Here is a 19,934-nt window from a genome sequence, read left to right as displayed (position 1 = left end):
ACCAGCCAGTTCTGACCCACAGGCATAATGTGCAAGGTAATACGCTGAAAGCATGGGGTAACTTAATGAAACTGGCAGGGCTTTCAGAGCGGAGCTTGTTCCTGCTGTGGATGAGTCAAAACCAGGGGAGGTGGGCAGAGTGCGGCAGACACTACACCTTTAAATATGACAGCTAGTAGGCAGGCTGTCTAATGGTGAATGATAGCTCCTTTTTCTAGAAGGCCAAGTATATGAGGAAAACACGTGGCCTTTGCTCAGGCAGATCGTTCCACTTTTGTTCTAAGAGATGGTTTCAAGTTTTTTTTATGAAACTGTTTTTGGGGGCGGGGGGGTGGGTGGGGTGGGGAATGAAGGAAGTGTGTTACTGCTGCTCACTCATTCCTTCCCTTTTGCCCCTATTCTTCCTCCTCACCTCTGTCTTAGGAAAAGATTTCATCCTTTTTATGCTTTAGGAGTACAAAATGGAAGAGGTGCTGCAAATAATAATTTGAATTTCTTATCCCTGTGGGTTTTTTCCTCTTGTTGTTATTGAAGGAAATAAGGGTTATTATTAGTGTCCTTTGGGGACCCCTTGTTTTTTTCTAACTTATATAATAAAAATAATGAATTAAAAGAGAATGAAAGAAAAATTGTGGTGATGATTAAAATAGTACTACAAATTGTAATCTCTGTGTCTGCCCTGTGGCACTTGCCCTTTACACCTCCCCAGACTGTAAGGAAACTTTCCTTTACTAGGCTTTTCACACTGAACAAAGAAATGTTGACCTGAAGGTCATAAGTGGCTTAATCCTCAAACTGTGTTGTGTGGAGCCATCCTTATGGCTATATTTTTATAATATGCTAATGGCTTTGTAACTAGTGAAAGGAGTGAAATACCTATGCCTGTCAGTTGAAGAGCACTAGAAGTCTTATTTGGTCCTTAATATAGTAAGGACATACCTTCAATGACTTGTATTCCTTCCTCCTCAGCTAGAGAGCTTTGTGACCTTCCATTCAGTTTATTTTATATTACACTTGTTCAGGAATTGCTAGAGCTACCAGCTTTGGGGGAGTTGTAGAAGTGAAATAAAACAGAAATTTTTGCCCCCTTGCCTCATGAGTTGTCATCCCTCCCAGCTCCCCAGTAATCTCTCTTCATAGAGCAGGTTATTAGATTTGCAAGTCTAGCAAGACTCAGTAAGGAAGACTCTTTTTTTTTTCTCAAGCTACATTTATGTTCTGCTTCCTTTTAAAAAAAAAAAAAAATCAGCATCTTAATTTTAATTAAATAAAAGACTGCTAGCTAAACCTTCTTGAGCATGTAGCATAAAAAAACAGGAAGCAAGCCAAACAGAAATGACTGCTGAGATAATTTCATCTCACAAGTAAGGGCCCCAACTGTGCGTCCTTCAGCTTAGTTTCCTAAACCATATATTGAAGTCTGAACCTGCTTGGCACCCCGTGAATGTCACAGCCACGCTGTTGCCCTGGGGCTCAGGAGTCCTTGTGATACCATGAGCACGGTCATCAGAGGACACCTGTCCTGAGACAGCTAGTAAGAAAATCTTCTTGGGTCACATAGCAAGAAAGCTAGTGAGGTGTCTCAGAAAATGTGTCAAAACACATTAATGCTATAAATGAAATAATTTGGAAATGAATTAGCAGTTATTCCTGCTAGGAGTTTTTTGAAGTGTTCTCAGCATTAATCTCTCTGTGCCCTCAGTAGAAGCAATGGTGTATACTTAAGGTGCACAATTATCTAATTACTGGCCACTAATGAGTATCGGTAGTCTCTGACCCCTCTCAGAGACATGAGGAATGTCAGACTGATTGTTCCCTCTATTCTTTATCTCTCCTTTCTCCTTTGTTCAATATTACAGGCCAAATCCTGCATGATATATTATAGGCAAGGAAAAAACGCCATAGCACTCTCTGTTGCTGAAGATAGAGAATGACCTTCAGAGAATCCTCTCTGTGTGGGATTTGTTTTCTGATGTGACTGCTCAGGTGCTGAAGCTGGCCTTATGCCAGCTGCTGCTTCTCTGTCAGGGATCAAAACCAGTGTGTTGGATCAGGGCTTAAGTAGGAGAGGAAGGCAGATGCAGTTTTTCACTACTGCGCATTGGTACTGCCCCATCTTCTGTGACTGGGTAGCTTTGTGGAGAACCTTGTTTGGCTTCATGTTCCAATAGTTATTAGCTTTGATGTTGTGATGAATGAGATCTCTGTCTCTCTCTGGAATGTCACTGTTGGAGAGAAAATAACAGGTTTGGGATCTCAATATTTCAAAGGAAAAAGAGCTAATGGTCTGAGTAATAGCTGCCAGTTTTATGTAGCCATCTTTCAAAACTGAGTATTCCATGATGTGGAGACCTAAAAGGTACAGAAAACATTGAGGTATTTACTATGTTGGGTCTCTAGTCCAAACTGAAATACATCCTAGCTACTTCTAGACACCTTGTCTATGTTTGGATTGTCATGTTGACATGACTACAGCAGAGCTTTTGCTTTTTTCCTCTTCTCTTTAATGCCTCCACGCTTGATTTTTTTTTTTTTTTTTTTTTTTTAATCTCCCCCCGCCAATAACTCAGTTGTGCCTGTGACTTATGCCTGTAACTTAAGCACATCTTGCACTGGGGGTGGACGTGTCTGTCTCTGTAGGTATGCCTCTCCTAGTGTCAGTCTGGACTTAATTGGGTTTAACCCAGTGGCATGATTAGAACCTGAATGCTTTGGGTTTTTCTTGCAGGGCGTTGTTGGCATGTGCCTTTCTTGATCATTCTCACAGCTCTTGTTCAAGTTTTTATCATGCTGATGAAGGCAGTGGTTGTCTTTGCCAAAATTAGGCTTTTGGTGTAGTATGAAAGTGAAGTGTTACCATGAAACTAAGTTTATTCTTTTGTTTTAACTTCTACTGGGTCAATTTTTCCTTCTAGCATGGAGTATAAGAGGTATCACTTTCAGAATTCTCCAGAGCTTCTTCCCTCCCCACTTCAAAACAATGCTATTTGGTTACTAACAAACTGTTGACTTCTTTCTCTAATCAGATCATAATATGAACTTGCAATATTCATTGCCCTTCAAAGAGAAGCTTACAACTGTTTGCCTTCTGTTTTCTTTGTATGCAGATATGTGCAAAGCCATTTATTTTTTTGGCTAGCATTCTTCTGATGGTGTTGTACCATGGTTTCTATAGAGCATGCTTCTCAGTGAGTATGTTTTTATGATATTGTGTGTTCAGCCCTGTCCGTTTGTTATGATGTTGAACAATGCTTCCTCATTTCCTTGTACTTTGCTGTCGCTGTCCTGTTGCAGTCTAGAATCAGTCCTGGATTCCCATCTTCTGCAGCAGAGATGGTCTTCTGCTGAGGTGTTAGTTGGTCCTTGAATAAAGATTGTGGTGCAATGCTTGTAGAAATAGGATCAACTACAGCAAGTCTTGTCTATTGCATTAGAAAAACCCCCAAACCCGAACAAACAAAAACCCTGAAAGATGATGAAGGTAGGGGTGACATGAGGATATCTTGCCCAAGGATCTTTTCCTTGAGGCCTCTGAAATAATTTGTCCTGGAGCAGGAAAAATAAGAAGTGATTTGGAATGTTTTGTCAAGTTCAAAAAGAGAATTCTGAAGGTAAGATGTTTCAGAATAACCTGGTAGCAAGCCTATGATTGTCATAGTACCTGGACAAAGTCAACAGGTACTATCCCTTCACTAATGAAAGGTTAAGCTGAGGTGGAACTGCATCATGCAACTGTACTACTATTAACACTACATCTACTTGCATCAAAATAAAACAGTTAAAACAGTCATAATAGTTGATATCAGTATAGCACTTAGTAAACGGTTTCTAGGTTTTTCCACAAAATCTTTTGCTCCATGTATAGATTATATTAAGCAAAATTGGAATTAAGTGCCATTCTACACGAGGAGCAGAAATTTCAAATTGTTTTTTTGTATATGAGTTGCAACAAGATGGTATGGCAGGAGAATTCAGAGAGGCTCTGGAAAGAAAGATGTGATGAGCTCTTCTCTCTTGCTTGTTCTTTTTTATGCTCTTTTTATGTTGGAGGAGCAGATATATTCTATCTCCCTTTCCCTAAAGGATTAAATAGATTACTTTGCTACTAGTGCCTAGTTTCACTTCAGTAGGTACCTTGGATCCAGATATTACTCTTGCACTTTAGTGCTTTTAAGATTAATGTAATCACAGTAAATGAAACCAAATACAAAATACTGCACTACAGCTTTATATATATATAGTGTTTATATATAAAAAAGTGTGTGTATATATATAAAAGTATATTGGGTTGCCACCCCACCCTCAAGATTTAACTGGAATTTGCAGGACCATTAATCTGCTGTTAATACAGAACTTAGTCATTTTCTAAGGTAGACAGCCGTAAGTACATAGTGGATTTAAACTATTCAAAACCTATTAATATATCTTTGGTGATGCTCAGGGTTAGGAGGAAGAGAGAGTAAATTACTTTTTTGATGCAGTTCATATTCTTATAAATAGTACTGATGGCTTGAAAGAGTTTGCAGAATTGGGCCCTGTAATGTTAAAGGTCCAATTACACACAACAGCATTTTTTTTAGGATTTTTTTCAAAGTGAAAATATTGAGAAGAGCTTTGGACTTTGAAAGCATGTGTCAAAGTGAAGGAGTTCATGCTATCGGTGCTTTGAATATCGGGCATGTTGTCCATGACAGTATTGTATCCGTGAGCTGAGCTCTTGCTGCCTTCCGAGGAACCTTGCACAAAGGCAGAGTTTGTTCTCCTTCTCCGTGACCCCGGTGACTTGGTGCCCTGCCAGGGTGCTGAAACCATTTGCGACAGAAAAAAAGAGGCTGGCTGTAGAGCTCTTGAAGAGGAGGATGCAGAGGCAGTTGGTTTGAAAGTGCTTAAACAGAATAATAGGTAAATTTCTTTTAATGCATCACTTCTAACAATTTAGTGTATAATGGTCTCAAGGATACAAATAAAGATTTGTATTCAATGTTTACTGTGCTGTAGGGTTCAATATTGAACTTCATATGTTAGAAATGGTAACCAGATGTGGATTTGAATCACCATGAGAGGATGAAGAACTGAACAATGCTAAGTTAAATCTCACTGGCTATGTTTTCGTTTTGAAAATACGAAGCAAAGGTTCTTATAGCTAATGCAGCCCTACTCCTATGTGTCTGATAATGATAAGAGAAGTCCTACTCAGAAGAAGTCCACCAAGGACCATCCACTCAGTATCAGAATGCTATATATAAATTAAAATTATTCTGTCTTCTGGTAGGCAGTTGTTTTGGCTTGCAACTTGCTCTGTATAATGGCTCTTTGGAGTGACTCAAAGGCGCCTCACTGGAGTTAAAAGCAAGATGAACTGAGGGAGCTCATTATTCCTGTCACTGCTCCAAGTTGCTTGATGTGATCTTAGTGATTTGACAGGATTCATACAACTTCCTGATGTGTAATTGTTGGTGTTACTGTCACAAGTATGGGCCTGCAGTTTCTTCCTTGCTTCTTGTCTTTCCTGTCAACCCATGCAGCTATCTAAAAAGCTAAGATTAAAGCAGTAGTACAGATTTGTGACTCTGATCTGAGTGCTGTGATGGAACTTGGTCTAAAGGTGTGAAAACCACATGCCTGTTCCAAGCTTGAGTTCATATGAAGCTGTACCATCTTTCAGAAGTAAGTATACCAGGATTCCTCTTGTTGGTGGGGGAAAAGAACTTTTTTCCACATAATTATTTTTCTCTTAATTTCATTTTCTCCCAAAGCTTGTGGTTTTTTATGTCTCAAGAGCTGAAAACTCCAACGAGAGACCAGAAGATCTGAGGCTTCAATTTGTGGTTTGATACGCACTTTTTGGTGTCTTTCCTGGGTGGAAGGGGCAAGAGTGAGACCAACCAAGCTGGAGGGGTCAAGGCAGCGATGTCTGAGTGCAGTGAATGTGTGTGACGTGAACTCCTGGGCCCTCTCCAACTTCCCCTGTGGCCTCTCCCACACCCTGCCCATCCTGCCCGTTCCTGCTGGCCTTCTCTCCCCCGGCACCTGCTTTCTCTTTTCTCTCTGCCTTTAGTGTTGCGCTTACTGCCGCCCTTGCCTTTCTCTTCTCCTGTGCTGATTATTAGTTCTCCATGCAGCTTTGGAGAGAAATGCGTGTAAAGGAATCCCACATATTAGTGTGCTAAGAAGCATGTTATCTCACGTAGTGATTGCTTGCACATCCTTAACTTCTGTTCCTCAGAACATTTCATTCTTGGGTTTTCTTGATCTCTTTTCTTATGCCTCCCACCCCCATAAAGTTTCTTCTGTGCCATGTTTTGTTCTCTTGCCTGTTTACCTCCATCCTAAGTTTCCTTTTCCAGGCTTTCTTTTTGCCTCGATCATGATACCCACATCTCTAAAAGCAGGAAAATGCTACTAGGCCAAGTGCCTGCTTCTCCCTGTCATCTGTCCTCTCTGTCCCAGTGGCCATATGCAGAAAGTTAAGGTATTAACCACAGAGACCCTGCTTATGGAAATGTACTTAGAGACGTGTGGATATGCCAGGTGATATCCAGCACCCAGAGACTACTTCCAAAATGATTTAGGAACCTTCACGCAGGGGTTTTTTGTACATGGAAAATCTCCTGTGAATCTGAAAAAAAACCAAACCAAAACCCAAACCCTGTGGAGAACAGAGTTCTTCTGTTTCTTCCCCTCTCTTTCAAGCACCCAGGCAGAGCTATACAGTCAGAGTGTTTGGAGGATCATTTCTAATTGTTAGACAGAGAAGAGACAGCTTCATCCATTAGCGCTAATCCTATTTCACAAGAAGCTCAGTGTTTAAGCTCTTATACTTATTTTCTCCTTGATTCATAGTAACTATTGCATCTTTATCCTCTAAAATTGGAGGAAGGTGTGGCTTAGAGTCTCATGGCTAAAGGTGGTATTATGACACCTGTTACTAATGTGGTCATTATTTCTTTCTCTACAGTGGATATAATCTTTCTCTTAAAAAGTTAGTATTAGAGAAGAAAGCCATGCTTATCACGTATGGTAACATTTCTGACAGTCCTGTTTGTAATATGCTGGTATGGTATGGAGAGAGTGAGGAGGGAGTGTGAAAAGACATAATCAGCTCGTCATACAAACGGTGAAGCCCAACTTGCAGATTAGTCATTTTACATCTTTTACCAGCACTACTAGATTCACTTCAATTGCCTAAGGAAACAGTAATGTAGTTTTTAATGGCTCATCAATTACTCTGATTTCTTTACTGCTTTGACACACTTTATGCATCTTCTTTCCCCAACCTAATAAATATTTAACTATACAAAAAGGAGCAGCTCTGCAGGAAGAGAGGGAGATGCCTGTCCAGAATAACTTAGAGCTCAGTGATCAGGAAGGATTCTTGCATGGTGTGTTGGCATCATAAAGCTCAAATGCTTGTTTTACCTGATTCAGAGCAGGATCTTCAACATAGTGCCCCCCTAACCTCAAGCCTACGATCTAATCTAAGTATGAAGTTTATATTTGACTGGTTTAGATACAGAATGCTACCCAGGACCAAAGAAATCTTTTCTTTTTTTTGGCGGTAGTGGGGAGTGGTCTTGGGAAGGAGCATACTCTTCAAGACTTTTTAAGTGTTCTTGAAACAAATCTGTGGAGATCTACTGCATGCTTTGGCAGCAGCTGAGTTAGAGAGGTGGTTCTTCTGTGGGGTAAAGCACACAACAAATTTTCAGAACTTTGTTGGTCAAGCATCTGCTTAACCGCTTTCTTGAACAAGTAGAGGTTCAAACCATGTCTATGTCCCATTTAATCATGTGCTTAAGTGCACAGAATTGGGTTACTTCCACAAGTCAAACTCTTTAGCTATTGTTGTCAACTGGAAGTAGTGACAATTGCAAAACCTGGGAATAGCTGAGATAGAAAAATCTAGGAGCAGTAAGTGACAGCTGACCTCAAGTAAGCATGCCATCAGCTTGACCTTGGCTTGGTGTTCCCTGAAGGAAGTGGTTGAGATGCCAAACTAAGTCTAACAGCTTATGTCCAGTATCTGCACTAAAGGATTCCTGAATCAGTACAGGCTTCGATGCCTTGGGTTGCGAAGGTGCAAAATGAAGGACATTACATGAAAGAAATGGTATGGGATTCATTATCTGTGGCTGAGTCACCTCATTTGGAGTCTGTCTGATCGTTGTTTCCCGCATAACTACTTTTCACTGATAAAAGAGAAATGTACACCTCATTTGAGTGGAATGCTTGTGATCTGCAGCTAAAGTGGGCAAAGGACAGCTGAAGTATGTGCACTATATGCATTCTTGACGATTACTCTTAATGCACAAGGGGTGCTTGTCTTGATTTCAACCGTTCTGGTATAAGCCCCAGGCAATTGAATCGGTGTAATGCTTGCTGAATGGCAAAGGGCAAAGATACTTTTCCACAGAAATAAGCTTTAGGCATAGTACTTGAATTTTAATGTGTCTTTTTTGCGTGGGGCCCTCCCAAGTTTTTAAACTGCAAAAAAGTCACTCAAGTTTTTGTTATCACTCAAAATTACCTGTGGAACAGGTATGTGGGTAATCATTGCAAACAACTGAAGGAGAACTAGCAATGAGAGTGCCTGTGATAAACAGGATTAATTTGTTTTCTCGCTAAACTTGAGAACCATACTTCCTCTTAAAGGGAAAAGGGGTGGGGAGAAAATGAACCAAACCTAAAAACTGGCACATTTTATCAGGTGGCTCTAGTCAGATGGCAATAATACATTGAGCTGTCATTTTAAGGACAAAAGTATATAGTAGTACATTTTAAATCCAGCAAGTACATGCTGTAGTTAAGCACTAAGACTAAACATGTGCATGCATATGGACTAGAGGATCAAAATTTTCTGCTTTGAAAGAGGATGATAAAATGAGTTCTGCCAGGAAAAAAAAAAGTGTTCATTCAGAGGCATCACAGAGTAGGCTGACAGGAGGTGGAAGCAGCAGAACTTGTGCAGTAGATGTCTGAATTTGGCAGTGAATTAAAATTCAGTCTAAAATAAACTTAGTTGAGTACAGGCAGAATAATGTTGAGCCTGTACACTCCCTTTGGTGTGAGCACATTATGTGAAAAAGTGAAATTTCTACCTGAAATTTTTCAGAAAGCTTGGACAAGCATCTAATGCTGGGAAGTATGGGGTTATGATTACAAGAAATTCAGATAAGTTTTTGACCAAATACGAAAGCTATTTATTTGTTGTGGGTTTCACCTATGTCTCTTATAACTTTCAACTTGTGATATTGGTTAAGAAAATGTCTGAAAAGCCAGCGTATGGCAAAAGTGGTGGTGTGGATGCAATATAAAATATTTTTCTTTTCAGATTCAGTGCTTATAAGGATATATTTTGGGTAGTTTAAGGATCATCTAAGACAGTCATATCTTCTATAGTATGTATTGTAAACTTTTAAAATTATTTTCAGTTTGAGTATAGAAAGGAAGTAATAATAAATGCAATTCAATCATAGAAGAGTGACGGATGATGTGTGCATAGGAGAAATAGGAGTTGAGATTCCTTTGACATGTGCAGGTGTTGACACCTGTGGTTGTTGCCCAGTCCCCTTGTATGGGTTATGGAGGAAAACAGGTGCTGTCACCTAGTTTTAAGCAAAGATGCTTCTGCCTGCATAGTGGTGCTGGGCACCTGCAGGTTGGTTCCAGGCTGCACCGGAGGTTTTTCTCATCTGGGTGCTCAGGCTCCAGGCAACTGCTTCTGGGTGAGAAGGGGAGGACGGGACCTCTAGGAGGTTCTGAACTCATGCCTGCCTGATTTGAAGGGCTGCTTTGGAAAGGTTCTGTTGAAAACAGATGTAGTGTATAATGAAATAGAAAACCATGTTTCTGTGGAACAGAACTGTGAGCTTGTTGTGTATAGGCTGTTCTCGCTGATCCTGACTGGAGGGTGTAGAACTGTTACTGGTTTTGGGGGCTTATACGTACAGTTGCTCCAGTATCTTCCAGATGAAACTTGAATTTAGTAGTGCCAATAGTCTTTGCTTTGCTGGGATTTCACCTAACAATTGGTAAAACCATTACAGATCTTCCTCCCAAGAACATATGCTTACGTGACTGTTTCAGGTTTTGATTTTCAGATACATTTTTAGTTCTTTTCCCTTAAGCAAAAAGCCTGAAAGACATGACCCTCGTAAAGCAAGGAAGCAAACAAAAACTTAAAAAAATTCATGCCCTTTCATACCACACCCAGGTTTATGAGTTTGCAAACCAACTCGCCATTTTGACTTGTTGGAGGCAGGAGCCTAGTGAGATTCCTGCTTGGTAAATCATGTGTGCTGGTCTGTCTATCTTTATCATGGCTGTTATATATTGCTTGCTAGTGTTGCCAAGTACTTTTCAAAAACTGTCTATTCTGTCACAGAAGTTGTGCTTTAATTTGCGGTCATTTCTAAAAGTGCTTTAGGACAGCAGTTAATGTTGTAACTAACTAAAACTGTTTCTGTACAGTGTAGGGAATGACAGGACTGCAGAATGGATTTCTTTTATCATTTGGGCAAACATGAAGTACAATTCCAATCCCTTGTGATGACTTCAACTTAGTCACTTAGGAATTACAAATTTGGGCTATTTCTGGGTTTTGACACCGTTATCATTAAGAATTTGAAGTTTGGGAGGGAAAAGCCCTGAATACAATCATTCTTTCCTAAAATGAAGCATGGTAAGAGCAAGAAAAGAGCACCAACTTCTGAAATTATTTTGATGGCTTGGGAGGTAAAGGGAGGGCCAGTAAGGAGGATGAAATCATTGAGTAGTGAATAAGTGAAGAGGCAAGAATTGTTGACAGCAAGCTTTTTTCTTACTTTTTCAGTAGTAACTAGTTACTCAGATAGGCGGTGGTACCTACTGTTATATGCTATTGTTTAATTTCTAAAGCCATGAGAGACTAATGACAGAACTGAAAAGAAACTTAGTGGTTAAAATATGGATCCCATTGAGATTGGTGGGAAAGCTGTACCTGCGTTTATAAAACTAGTCTGTCAACTAGAGTCTTATGGTTAGCTGTCCTGTGCTCTGTCTGCTCAAAATATGTTTTCTTGCTAGTAGCTGTTAAGAACTTGCACAAATGTCTGCACCAATTTCTGTACTGAAGACCACCTTGGGGTACTTTTGCTGAATGTTTTATATTTCCATTACTGCGACTGCAATTATGACTTTTTTTTCCCAGAGTAAATACACAGAATGTGGAAATCAAATTGAGGGCATCAAAGTAGCTTTTACTTAGAAATCATTTACTGGGAAGGAAAAAAGCAACAATAAGAAAAAAAATAATTAAATTCAATTACTGAATGCTTAGCTGAAGCAAAAAAAAAAAGTGGAAACGTGTGATCTAAACTAATAATATAAACCAAACCCATTACACTAATAGTCTCACCTAACTTACTGAAAACTTGCTGGGGAGCAGTGGAGAGCAAGGTATGTATTCATAATGGATTTGAGAATGTGGGAAATTAATGTATTTTTTTTCTTTTCTTTTAGGTAAGTAACTGAAGGGGACATGAAGAATTGACAATTAAATGGCCAGCATGTTGCAAAAGGTATTTCACTTTAGATTGAAGAAGAATGCACAAATAATTTGAGTACATATTTAATTAGTATTTTCCTCTTAAAAAAAACAACACAAAAACAACAAAAAAAACCCCCCAAACCTGATTAAACCTTCTTTTGTTTACTGGATGATTGAAAGAAGTAAAAATCAGCAAGGTCATGTTTGGTGTTCATGCTATCCTTAAGTGACATCAGCATCTAATGGGAAATGAGATGCTATTCTTAACTTTTTATCGATGTAACCCGTGACAATCAACCAAATGCCAACCTGTGTGAGGTCCTTCTACTTCTCTGGTTGGCAGTGACGCTATTGAACATGCAGGTAAAGTGTTTGCGGTGCTTCACTAGCAGGTCGCAGGTTATTTCCAGGTAACACACACTGCACTATTCAGTAGTGAGATGTAGCTGTGGGCAGGGAGTCTTCTTGAGCTCTGCTTGCTGTCCCTATACAGGGGTTTAATCCTTCTTCACTATCAAGTGACATCTAGACTGTCAGGAGAGGTCCTCACTGTGTCATTGCAGAAAGAGAGAAGAACCTGGTTTTGGCTAGTTGGCTAAAATTATTTTATTTACAATAAAAGTAGTAGGAATAATAATGTGATGACTGGAATATGTAAGTATCATGGTTGAAATCTTTTTCTGCCCCAGAGACTTTGCCTGAGGTCAGATGAGGTTTTGCTAATTTTGCTGTTGGTCACTGGAAAGTCTGTTTTAGATGTGATCATAAAGTTGATAGATGTGTCACATCTGATTTCTAAGGGATGATATCACTAAGTAACTTTGAGAAAGCTGAACTGGTATCTGGTCTCCAAACAGCCACTTCCTTGCCAGCCAGATGGTTATGTAGGTATGCAAGGGCTTACCATGCATTGGGAAGCAGTATCTCTAAATATGCTGCTAACAAAATTCTTGAGCTTCTGCTGATGACACCCACACATAAGCTTTAAAGCACACCCTGCTATATTTTGATTGCAATAGCTGTCCTACTGATTATTTTTTAAATAGCTGGTAATTGATTATAGTTTTGTAGCATGTTTGTTGTCAAATGCAGTAGTCTCTGAAATCCTTCAGAAGTGTGTAGGTTGATGGGAGAGTGATGGTTACATAGAGTAATTCCAGCTAATACCTATTAGGGAAGGTAACGTAAAGTTATTTGGAAGAATCTTTAGAAAGGCTGGCTAAAGAAGAATTTTGTCTTACAAAAATGTCTGTTTCCTAATTATGAAAGTTGTACTACTTAACATTTTTGACATTTTCTGCTGTTTTTCCTGACTTTCCTTTCCCTCCACTGGGATTTTAATGACATAGAAATGTCATGGAGAAACAAAGCCTTACCTGAAGCTGATTTAGTAAACTGGAGTTTGCGACTGTTTCAGCTTAAAAAAACACCAAAACTGTTGAACTAAAACTTCAATTGCACTTGATTATTCTGATTTGCATTTCAAGCAAGAAGTATTTTGAAAGCTGGGGTATAAATGTGTTGCAGCTAAGCAAGAAAACAAATCAATTTTTTTTTTCTCTCCTGAAGCTTGTTGTAGCTTTACTAGCTCACAGGTCCTTCTGAACAGAAGCACAGACGTACCAATGTGTAGAAGGTAGTGATGGTGGAGTTCTGCTTATTATCAGTGAATAAATGCCTTTGTGGGAACTAAAAGTTCTTTTAAGTCCCCAGAGAATGCCACAACATCGTTTTAGCCTTTTAAAAGACAGATCACTTGGCTAGCATTAAAACAAAATGCTGCCAATTGTGCCTACTTTAAGATTTTTGTTTCAGTTTGAGCAGCTAAACATTAAGAAAACCTCCAGCTATGAATCGGAGGCAAAACTTTCAGTAACTTGGGAACGATGGGTGGAACCTGCAGCGCAGTATAGTTGTTGCTTTCTGAACGTGGGATTCTGAGCGCCCCAGATCATTCACTTATTCTTGACATTGACCTTCCCCAGTGTATGGATGCTGATGTGGAAGCCTGAGTGCATGAATGATAGACCATTGCTTAAAACTGGTTTCAGGCTCTGAAAGAGCTAGGGTTCCCTCTTCAAAGTTGATCCTTTTGGTAGGCCAAAATGCATCCCACTTAAGGGAGTGGTTCCCCTTTAGTCCATGAGATGACCTTAGGATTCATAGTATAGCAGAGACACAACTGCATGGAAAATACAGTAGAGTACAACTTCTGCATAACTGAGATTTTTCTTAAGCAGTTATTTGGAACTGAAAATCTATGTAAAAATCGGCACTAATTACTTGTGCACTAGTTTTATATGCCTAGCAAAAACATTAGATCTGATGCAATGCTTACTGAATACCTTATGTATTTGTAAGTGTAGAATTAATATAAGTTTGTCCCATATAGGTTTATGTCTCGTGAGTGACACTAGGATACGTTGTAGGGAAACAGATATAATGATCTAAAAAGATGAAATTAGAGTGATTTGTTTCAGGTAATTTAGTTTATTACATTTGACATGTTACTGGGTCTCCGAAACATAACTGGAAGCTTCCTCTGGGTAACATGTCGCGTCCTGTCTGTCTTAATCATCATCTGCAGTGTGTTGTTATTCTGTCATTGTAACTATGTGCTTCCTATCAGAAGCCAGCAGAGACTCTGCTGCTGAGGAATACAAAATGCCTTTAATTTTTATGGGAATAATAATCTAATTTTATATTATGCCTTTGAAAGTTCTCAGAGGTCATCTCAGTAAACCGGGCATTGCTCTATAAGCTGCATCATTACCATCTCAAGCAACCTGCCACATTGGTTCTTGAAGTACAGATGCACTTTTTTGTCTCCCCCCCCACCTCCCCCACCCCATTTTCATGTTACATATGTTTTTGTCTGTCGAGCCATATGCACGCATTAAAGCTCTCAGTAAAGGACTTTAAACATTATACTGGGATTGTACAGTTCATTTAGTTAAATGCCAAACAACATGGTAAGGTCAGGGTTTCTCAACAGTAGGTCAAAATCCTCCAAGATTTCAGAGTGTCACTGTTCTCTGGTAACTTTGCCTTGCCTTTTGAAAACACAAGTTTCTAGCTTGTATGATTGTAGAGATACCAGTGGAAATACGAACTGTGTTCACGTGGATTTCCCTAGTGCTCAACTGAGCCTTTGTACTGCCTGAAATGAGAGGTAGGTGTTGTCTCTTTCAAGACACTAAGGACTCAGCAATCAGACCTGTCTGTGTGTATATATATACATTTCTTATATCACAGAACAAAATGTGTTTATTTGCTATTGGCAGGTAACAAGGTGGCCAGAGTTGTGCTACATGGCAGGGAAATGCTGCCCTGTTTTTCACTCTTCAAGCTTTTGATAAAAGATGCTTACTGGATTTATGGCACATGCTCTCCCCAGCTTTCCGTGGAGCCAGGCCGCAGAACAGGCATCACCCTTTTATTCCTTTCTTGTCTCTGGCTTGGCTGTTAACAGCCACTTTTTTTTCTCATTGGTGATCCAGAACTGGGGCAATTGCTACAGCACCTGATAAAATGCTGACAGATGCAGTAATTTTTTTTTTTTTTTAAACCAAGTCAGCTGCTGGGGTGTTCAACATCCAGCTTACAAGAGAATCTGCCTGGAATCTCTTATTGGTTGTCCTGATGTTTTTTCAACATTAGAGAACCCAAAACCTCTGTGAATAGAAGCTGAATGACAAAATCTGCCCCATCTCCTACCTGAGAGACATCTATTGTGTCTTATGATTTAGATATGATAAAAGAACCTCTTTGCAGTCAGCTCAAAATAGTTATCCTTTCCAAGTGATGCAGTTTTGTATCTGATATATGTCCTAACAAAGAACAGAGGTACACTGGGCTGGATTTCTGTTATTCAGGGGCACAAGAAGCTATTTTTTGGACTTCTCTGAGTTATAATACTTTTTATTTTTGGTACCATATTTTTGGAAAAAGCAGGGATCAATAGATCTCCACTTCCTTGTTAGTAAGCTTACACAGGTGCATTGGAATGCAAAGGGGCTACTATGAGACCATGAAAAAATATACAACTGTAAAAGTGGTCAACAGGACAGAAGATCTCACTGGAGTGGCTTTCTGTCTGCTCTGCAGGCAAATACTTTTTTGTTAGGCTTCTTTTATTAACATACCTATTCTTTTATGAACTAATGCACTATACATGGTAGTGTGCAATTCCTACATGCTAAGCTTTTTCAGTCACTATGATTTCTGTTCCACACTAATATTACAATCTTTTCATCCACTGGCAAATATGGTATTAAAATCTGAGCAGGACAGACCTAGCAGGGAAGGAAAACTCTCCATGCAGTTTGCTGCAAAACATGGGTACAGATTTGATGGGTCAATGTGGTGCAAAGTTCCTGTCAGTGGAATTTATCTGCTGAAGGATTTGTCCTGGATCCCTAAAGATACAAGTTATAGCTGTGTTTGATGTGTCTTATTGTGTGTTTGAAACATCTGGTGAATTCTGTAGCTTGACAGTACACTGTTCATAATCATGCTAGTAAAATTTTGAAGAGTGATTTGGTGCTTGTAAGAATCGCTGAAGTATTGAGATGTTTGGCAATTTGCTTTTCTGTTTAATGCAAAGAATGCTAAAGAATATTAGGTTAATACAACAGTAGTTAGTATTGATAACTGTAAGCAATATAGTGTCATTTTGGGGGGAAAAACCCATGCTTGTTAGATTCAGTTTCTGTGGAACTAAGAGGGTAATTCTGCATGCTAAATTCAACTAACTGCAAAGGAGAGGAGATAAGTTTTGGAACTGGAGCAAAGGGAGGATGTAATTTTGTTTTCTGTTGTGTGTCTGCCTGACTTAGAAGAATGGGGAAGGCATTGTGTAATGCCTAATTAGTTTAAAACTGTCTCACAGTTAGTCCTGATAACTAGACTGATAAGCATTGGGAAAGATTTGGTTTACTGAAATGAATACAGAATTGGATCCTACACTTTGTTTTGGAAAGTTGAGAATTGGTCATGCTCTACAGCCTGGTTTTACCTGGAGAATTGTGTTGATTAACTGTAATCTATAATGGGATGCTTCCATATTTTTATTTGTATATGTTGGAAGGTTTGATTCATAGGTGCTCAGTAACAAATGCAATGCTACTTTTCCGCTTTACTTAAATAAATAGTGAAGAGCACTGTTTTATACTACAGTGTGAACAATTGATCATCTTGCCAAATATTTCTGAGCCTGAGATGACTTCTTATCCAAGTTGATTCTGAGTACGCAGCTCTTTGACTGTGTCACGTGCTCTGTTGGTGGTATTTTCCTGTAGCTAACTCCATTGTATTAGTGAAAAGGGCTGTAAGCGGAGGACATGTATGCTTGTATGAAGATTTTCAGAGTGAGCAATGGAAGTTTTAGAACTGACAGAAATATCTTATGTCTGCACCTTATCTTTATTTTATATATTTCTTTCTCCTTAAAAAGTGGATGCAGCACTTCAGGATTTCTTCTTTGTTAGCGTATGTTAAAAGGTAAATTGCATCTTCTGAGGTCTGTGTCTGAAATGCTTGTATGCACAAACACAAAACATGATGTCCCTGCCCATGGCAGGAGGGTTGGACTAGATGATCTTTGAAAGTCCCTTCCAACCAAACCATTTTGCGATTCTGTGGAAAGTCAGTTTTAGCTGTACTCCTCCTTTCCTTCCAGCTGCGTTGCTGTAGCTTCATGTTTATTTTTGTGCTGTGTTTAAAAATGGTACAAAATGCGTATCTTAAAATTCTGACTAGATGTGCAGTGATTTTAAGTTGTGACTATTATCTGCCTGTTTGAATTTTCTAAGGAACTGATACCTACATCTGAAAAAAAACTGCACAGCATTTCACATTAAATGGTACTTTTGTTGGCAGCTTCAGGGGATGTGAAAGTTTAAATGGGCATAATGAATAAATTACCCGTTGACTTTAGACTGTTCCTTCAAAACAAGAATGAATGGTGTGTGGTGAGTTTGTGCTGCTTTTTGCCCTCTTCTATTTCGTTGTAGGTATGCAAGAGGCTTATTTTCTTCATGATTAATTTAATCCATCAGAATCTGGCCTGTGTTACAAAATGCAAGGAAAAGCATACTTTTATCGTTACAAAAATGAGCATGGAGAAGTCATGGTTATTTTCTTTTGATCTTCTTGGGATCTGTGACTGCAAAATGGGAGAAATTCCAGAGTCTCTATAAAGTCTTAAAAGTATTTCACTCTTGCTATTGATTTTTACATGGAATGCTTTCAGATGCTGGGGCAGTTAGCAGCTAAGCTAAACACAGCTGAAGAGGGACTGCTCCATCAGAAGTTGAAACTAATGGGCTGTAAAGGCACACAGGGTAATTGAAGTGTCCAGTACTAGGTTTGAACCTAGACTGCTACCAGAAGGGGTGGGAGGCTGGATATGTTGGCCAAGGGCTGGATGATGCACTGTGAATGAGTATTAGCTGTTTTAAGATGTTGTGTAGCCATGCTTGAAAATAGCTTTCGGTTTAGTAGCTGGGAAGAAAATGGGTGAGGAAAGCATCTCTTGCTTGAGGCAGTCACTGTTTAAGCAGCAGATTGTATATGGCCTTTCTGTGGCTTGTTCTCTTCTGGTTTGGTTTGTTGTTGGTTCCCCCCCCCCCTTTTTTCCTGGGCATAAAAATAGAAGGAAGAAGCCACTTCAGATAGGCTAAGATATTCCAAAGTGACTTTGCTTTATTTAAAAAGGAGCCTAAAGTATAAAACCTGAGGAAGTGTCTGATATGGTCCTAAGCCTTTCCACAGCTCATTTTCTAGACGTAAAGTAAAACTTGACATGTGAAGCCTTGACTGCAAAGAGCAACAGGTTGGCTGCCAATTTTTTTTTTAATCTGTCTTAGCCTTTCTGCCAAAATCTTACTTATTTTCTTTTACTACAAGCATGGCAGTCAAAAGGGCATTATGTTTTTCCAGTGAGAGAATGGGTAGTTCTTATCAGCCAAATTTCTTGCATTCTGTTTATAAACATATGTTGAGAAAACACTTTGTTCTCATGCAGTTTTTGCAGTTTCCTTATTGTGCCAGAAGAGATGAAAACATGGGTCTGGCCTCTTTGCAGAGCTACTTCTAAAGGTATTCTCCTTGTTTGATGTTTCAGGTGATAATTATTGGTTGCCTTTTTTTTTTCTTGGACACCCACCCCAACCCCCTGCCCCATTTGCATAGCTGCAAATCCTTTCATGTATGTTAGGGGGTGTTGCTATTTTAAAAAACATTTTTGTAAATGGGCAGTTTTGGATGAGGCTTTGTGTTAAGAGGTGAATAAGAATGGGAAATTAAGCTTACTCCAAATACTCTGACAAATTAATTGGATACCAGTAGTTTTTTGGCATTCCATATTTCCTTTAAACAACAGCAGAGAGCTACCTTGACAACCAGTCCTGCAATCATATCATGTAATGCTTATTCAGCAGCACTACAAATTTTTATATACCTGTAGCACTAAACAGACAAGCTCGGTAAATCAAGCAAGGATAATCCCTGGTGTCTTTTAGAAGTTGAAATTCAACTATTTTATGCTGGTTTTGTCTCCAATTGGTCTTCTCTCCAGCTAGACAAAACCTTTTAGGAAGCAATGCTATGTCTTCTGCCCAGTATATTAACTGTTGCTGGGAGTAGAAGCTAGAACATAGGTAATAAGAGTCTTAAATGAAATGTGAGGGTGGAACATTGTTGTCTCTGCCTTTCTCCATCTGCGTTCCAATGCTATTTCTAGCACAGGTAGAGGTTGAAGATAGGGCCAAGGTATACAACTTTGTCAGGGTTTCAAACATCATGAAAGATTTAGGGGTATCAAAAGTCATCCTTGTAAGCTTGTGCCTATGTTTAAGTGTATTTGTATACTGGAGAAACTTCATTCTTCAGTCTTTAAGTGCCACTTAAAAATGCACATCTAATCTTCTGTTGATCTGAGCGCTTCATGCCTGTTCTGTTTTCTCTGAAGATCGTTTCATTGGCTGTATTTCAAGAGTCAATGCAAAATCAAGTGGAAGTGAGGTTTGTGTTTGTGTTGGATGTAAGTGTTAATGGTAGAAAGGTTTCCACTGACACGTTTGAGGGTGAACTAGGTCAGTCTCATCACTCTTTTTGCTCTAATGGACAGGGTAGGTTTTTTCTTTCATAAAGCATCAGTGGCATGTAGTTAATATCTCTGGTTTTATAAATCTTTGGCTTCCCTAGACTACTTTCCAATGGTGTGAAATAATAATTAAGAGAATTACAATAGCCCCAAACTTTTCATCTATTAAAAAGGAGCAAGCTGAGGTAACAAAATATTGCCCCCAATGTATGCCTCAGGTTAGGAACACAAAGCCTTCCATGAAGTGTTATAAAAGCAATCTGTTTACTCCCTCACCAAACCTATTCTCCAGATTTACTT

At 39.2% G+C, this 19,934-nt stretch overlaps 1 protein-coding gene across 2 annotated transcripts in view; it reads left to right on the top strand.

The window, feature by feature from the left end:
- Positions 1–19,934, top strand: part of ANK2 (ankyrin 2) — a 381,284-nt gene that overhangs the window by 47,654 nt on the left and 313,696 nt on the right. Inside the window, exon 2 of one of the 2 annotated variants that reach the window (XM_069806911.1) lies at positions 11,500–11,558. The exons of the other annotated variant lie outside the window; for it this stretch is intronic. Coding sequence (XP_069663012.1) covers positions 11,538–11,558 — 21 coding nt within the window. The 5' untranslated portion in view covers positions 11,500–11,537. The remainder of the gene's footprint in view (positions 1–11,499; positions 11,559–19,934) is intronic. 2 annotated transcript variants of the gene reach the window in all.

The sequence above is a fragment of the Haliaeetus albicilla genome, chromosome 1, assembly GCF_947461875.1.
Source record: "Haliaeetus albicilla chromosome 1, bHalAlb1.1, whole genome shotgun sequence".
NCBI lineage: Eukaryota > Metazoa > Chordata > Aves > Accipitriformes > Accipitridae > Haliaeetus > Haliaeetus albicilla.
Note: the sequence above shows the minus strand (reverse complement) of the source record. Positions and strands in the feature narration are given on the sequence as shown.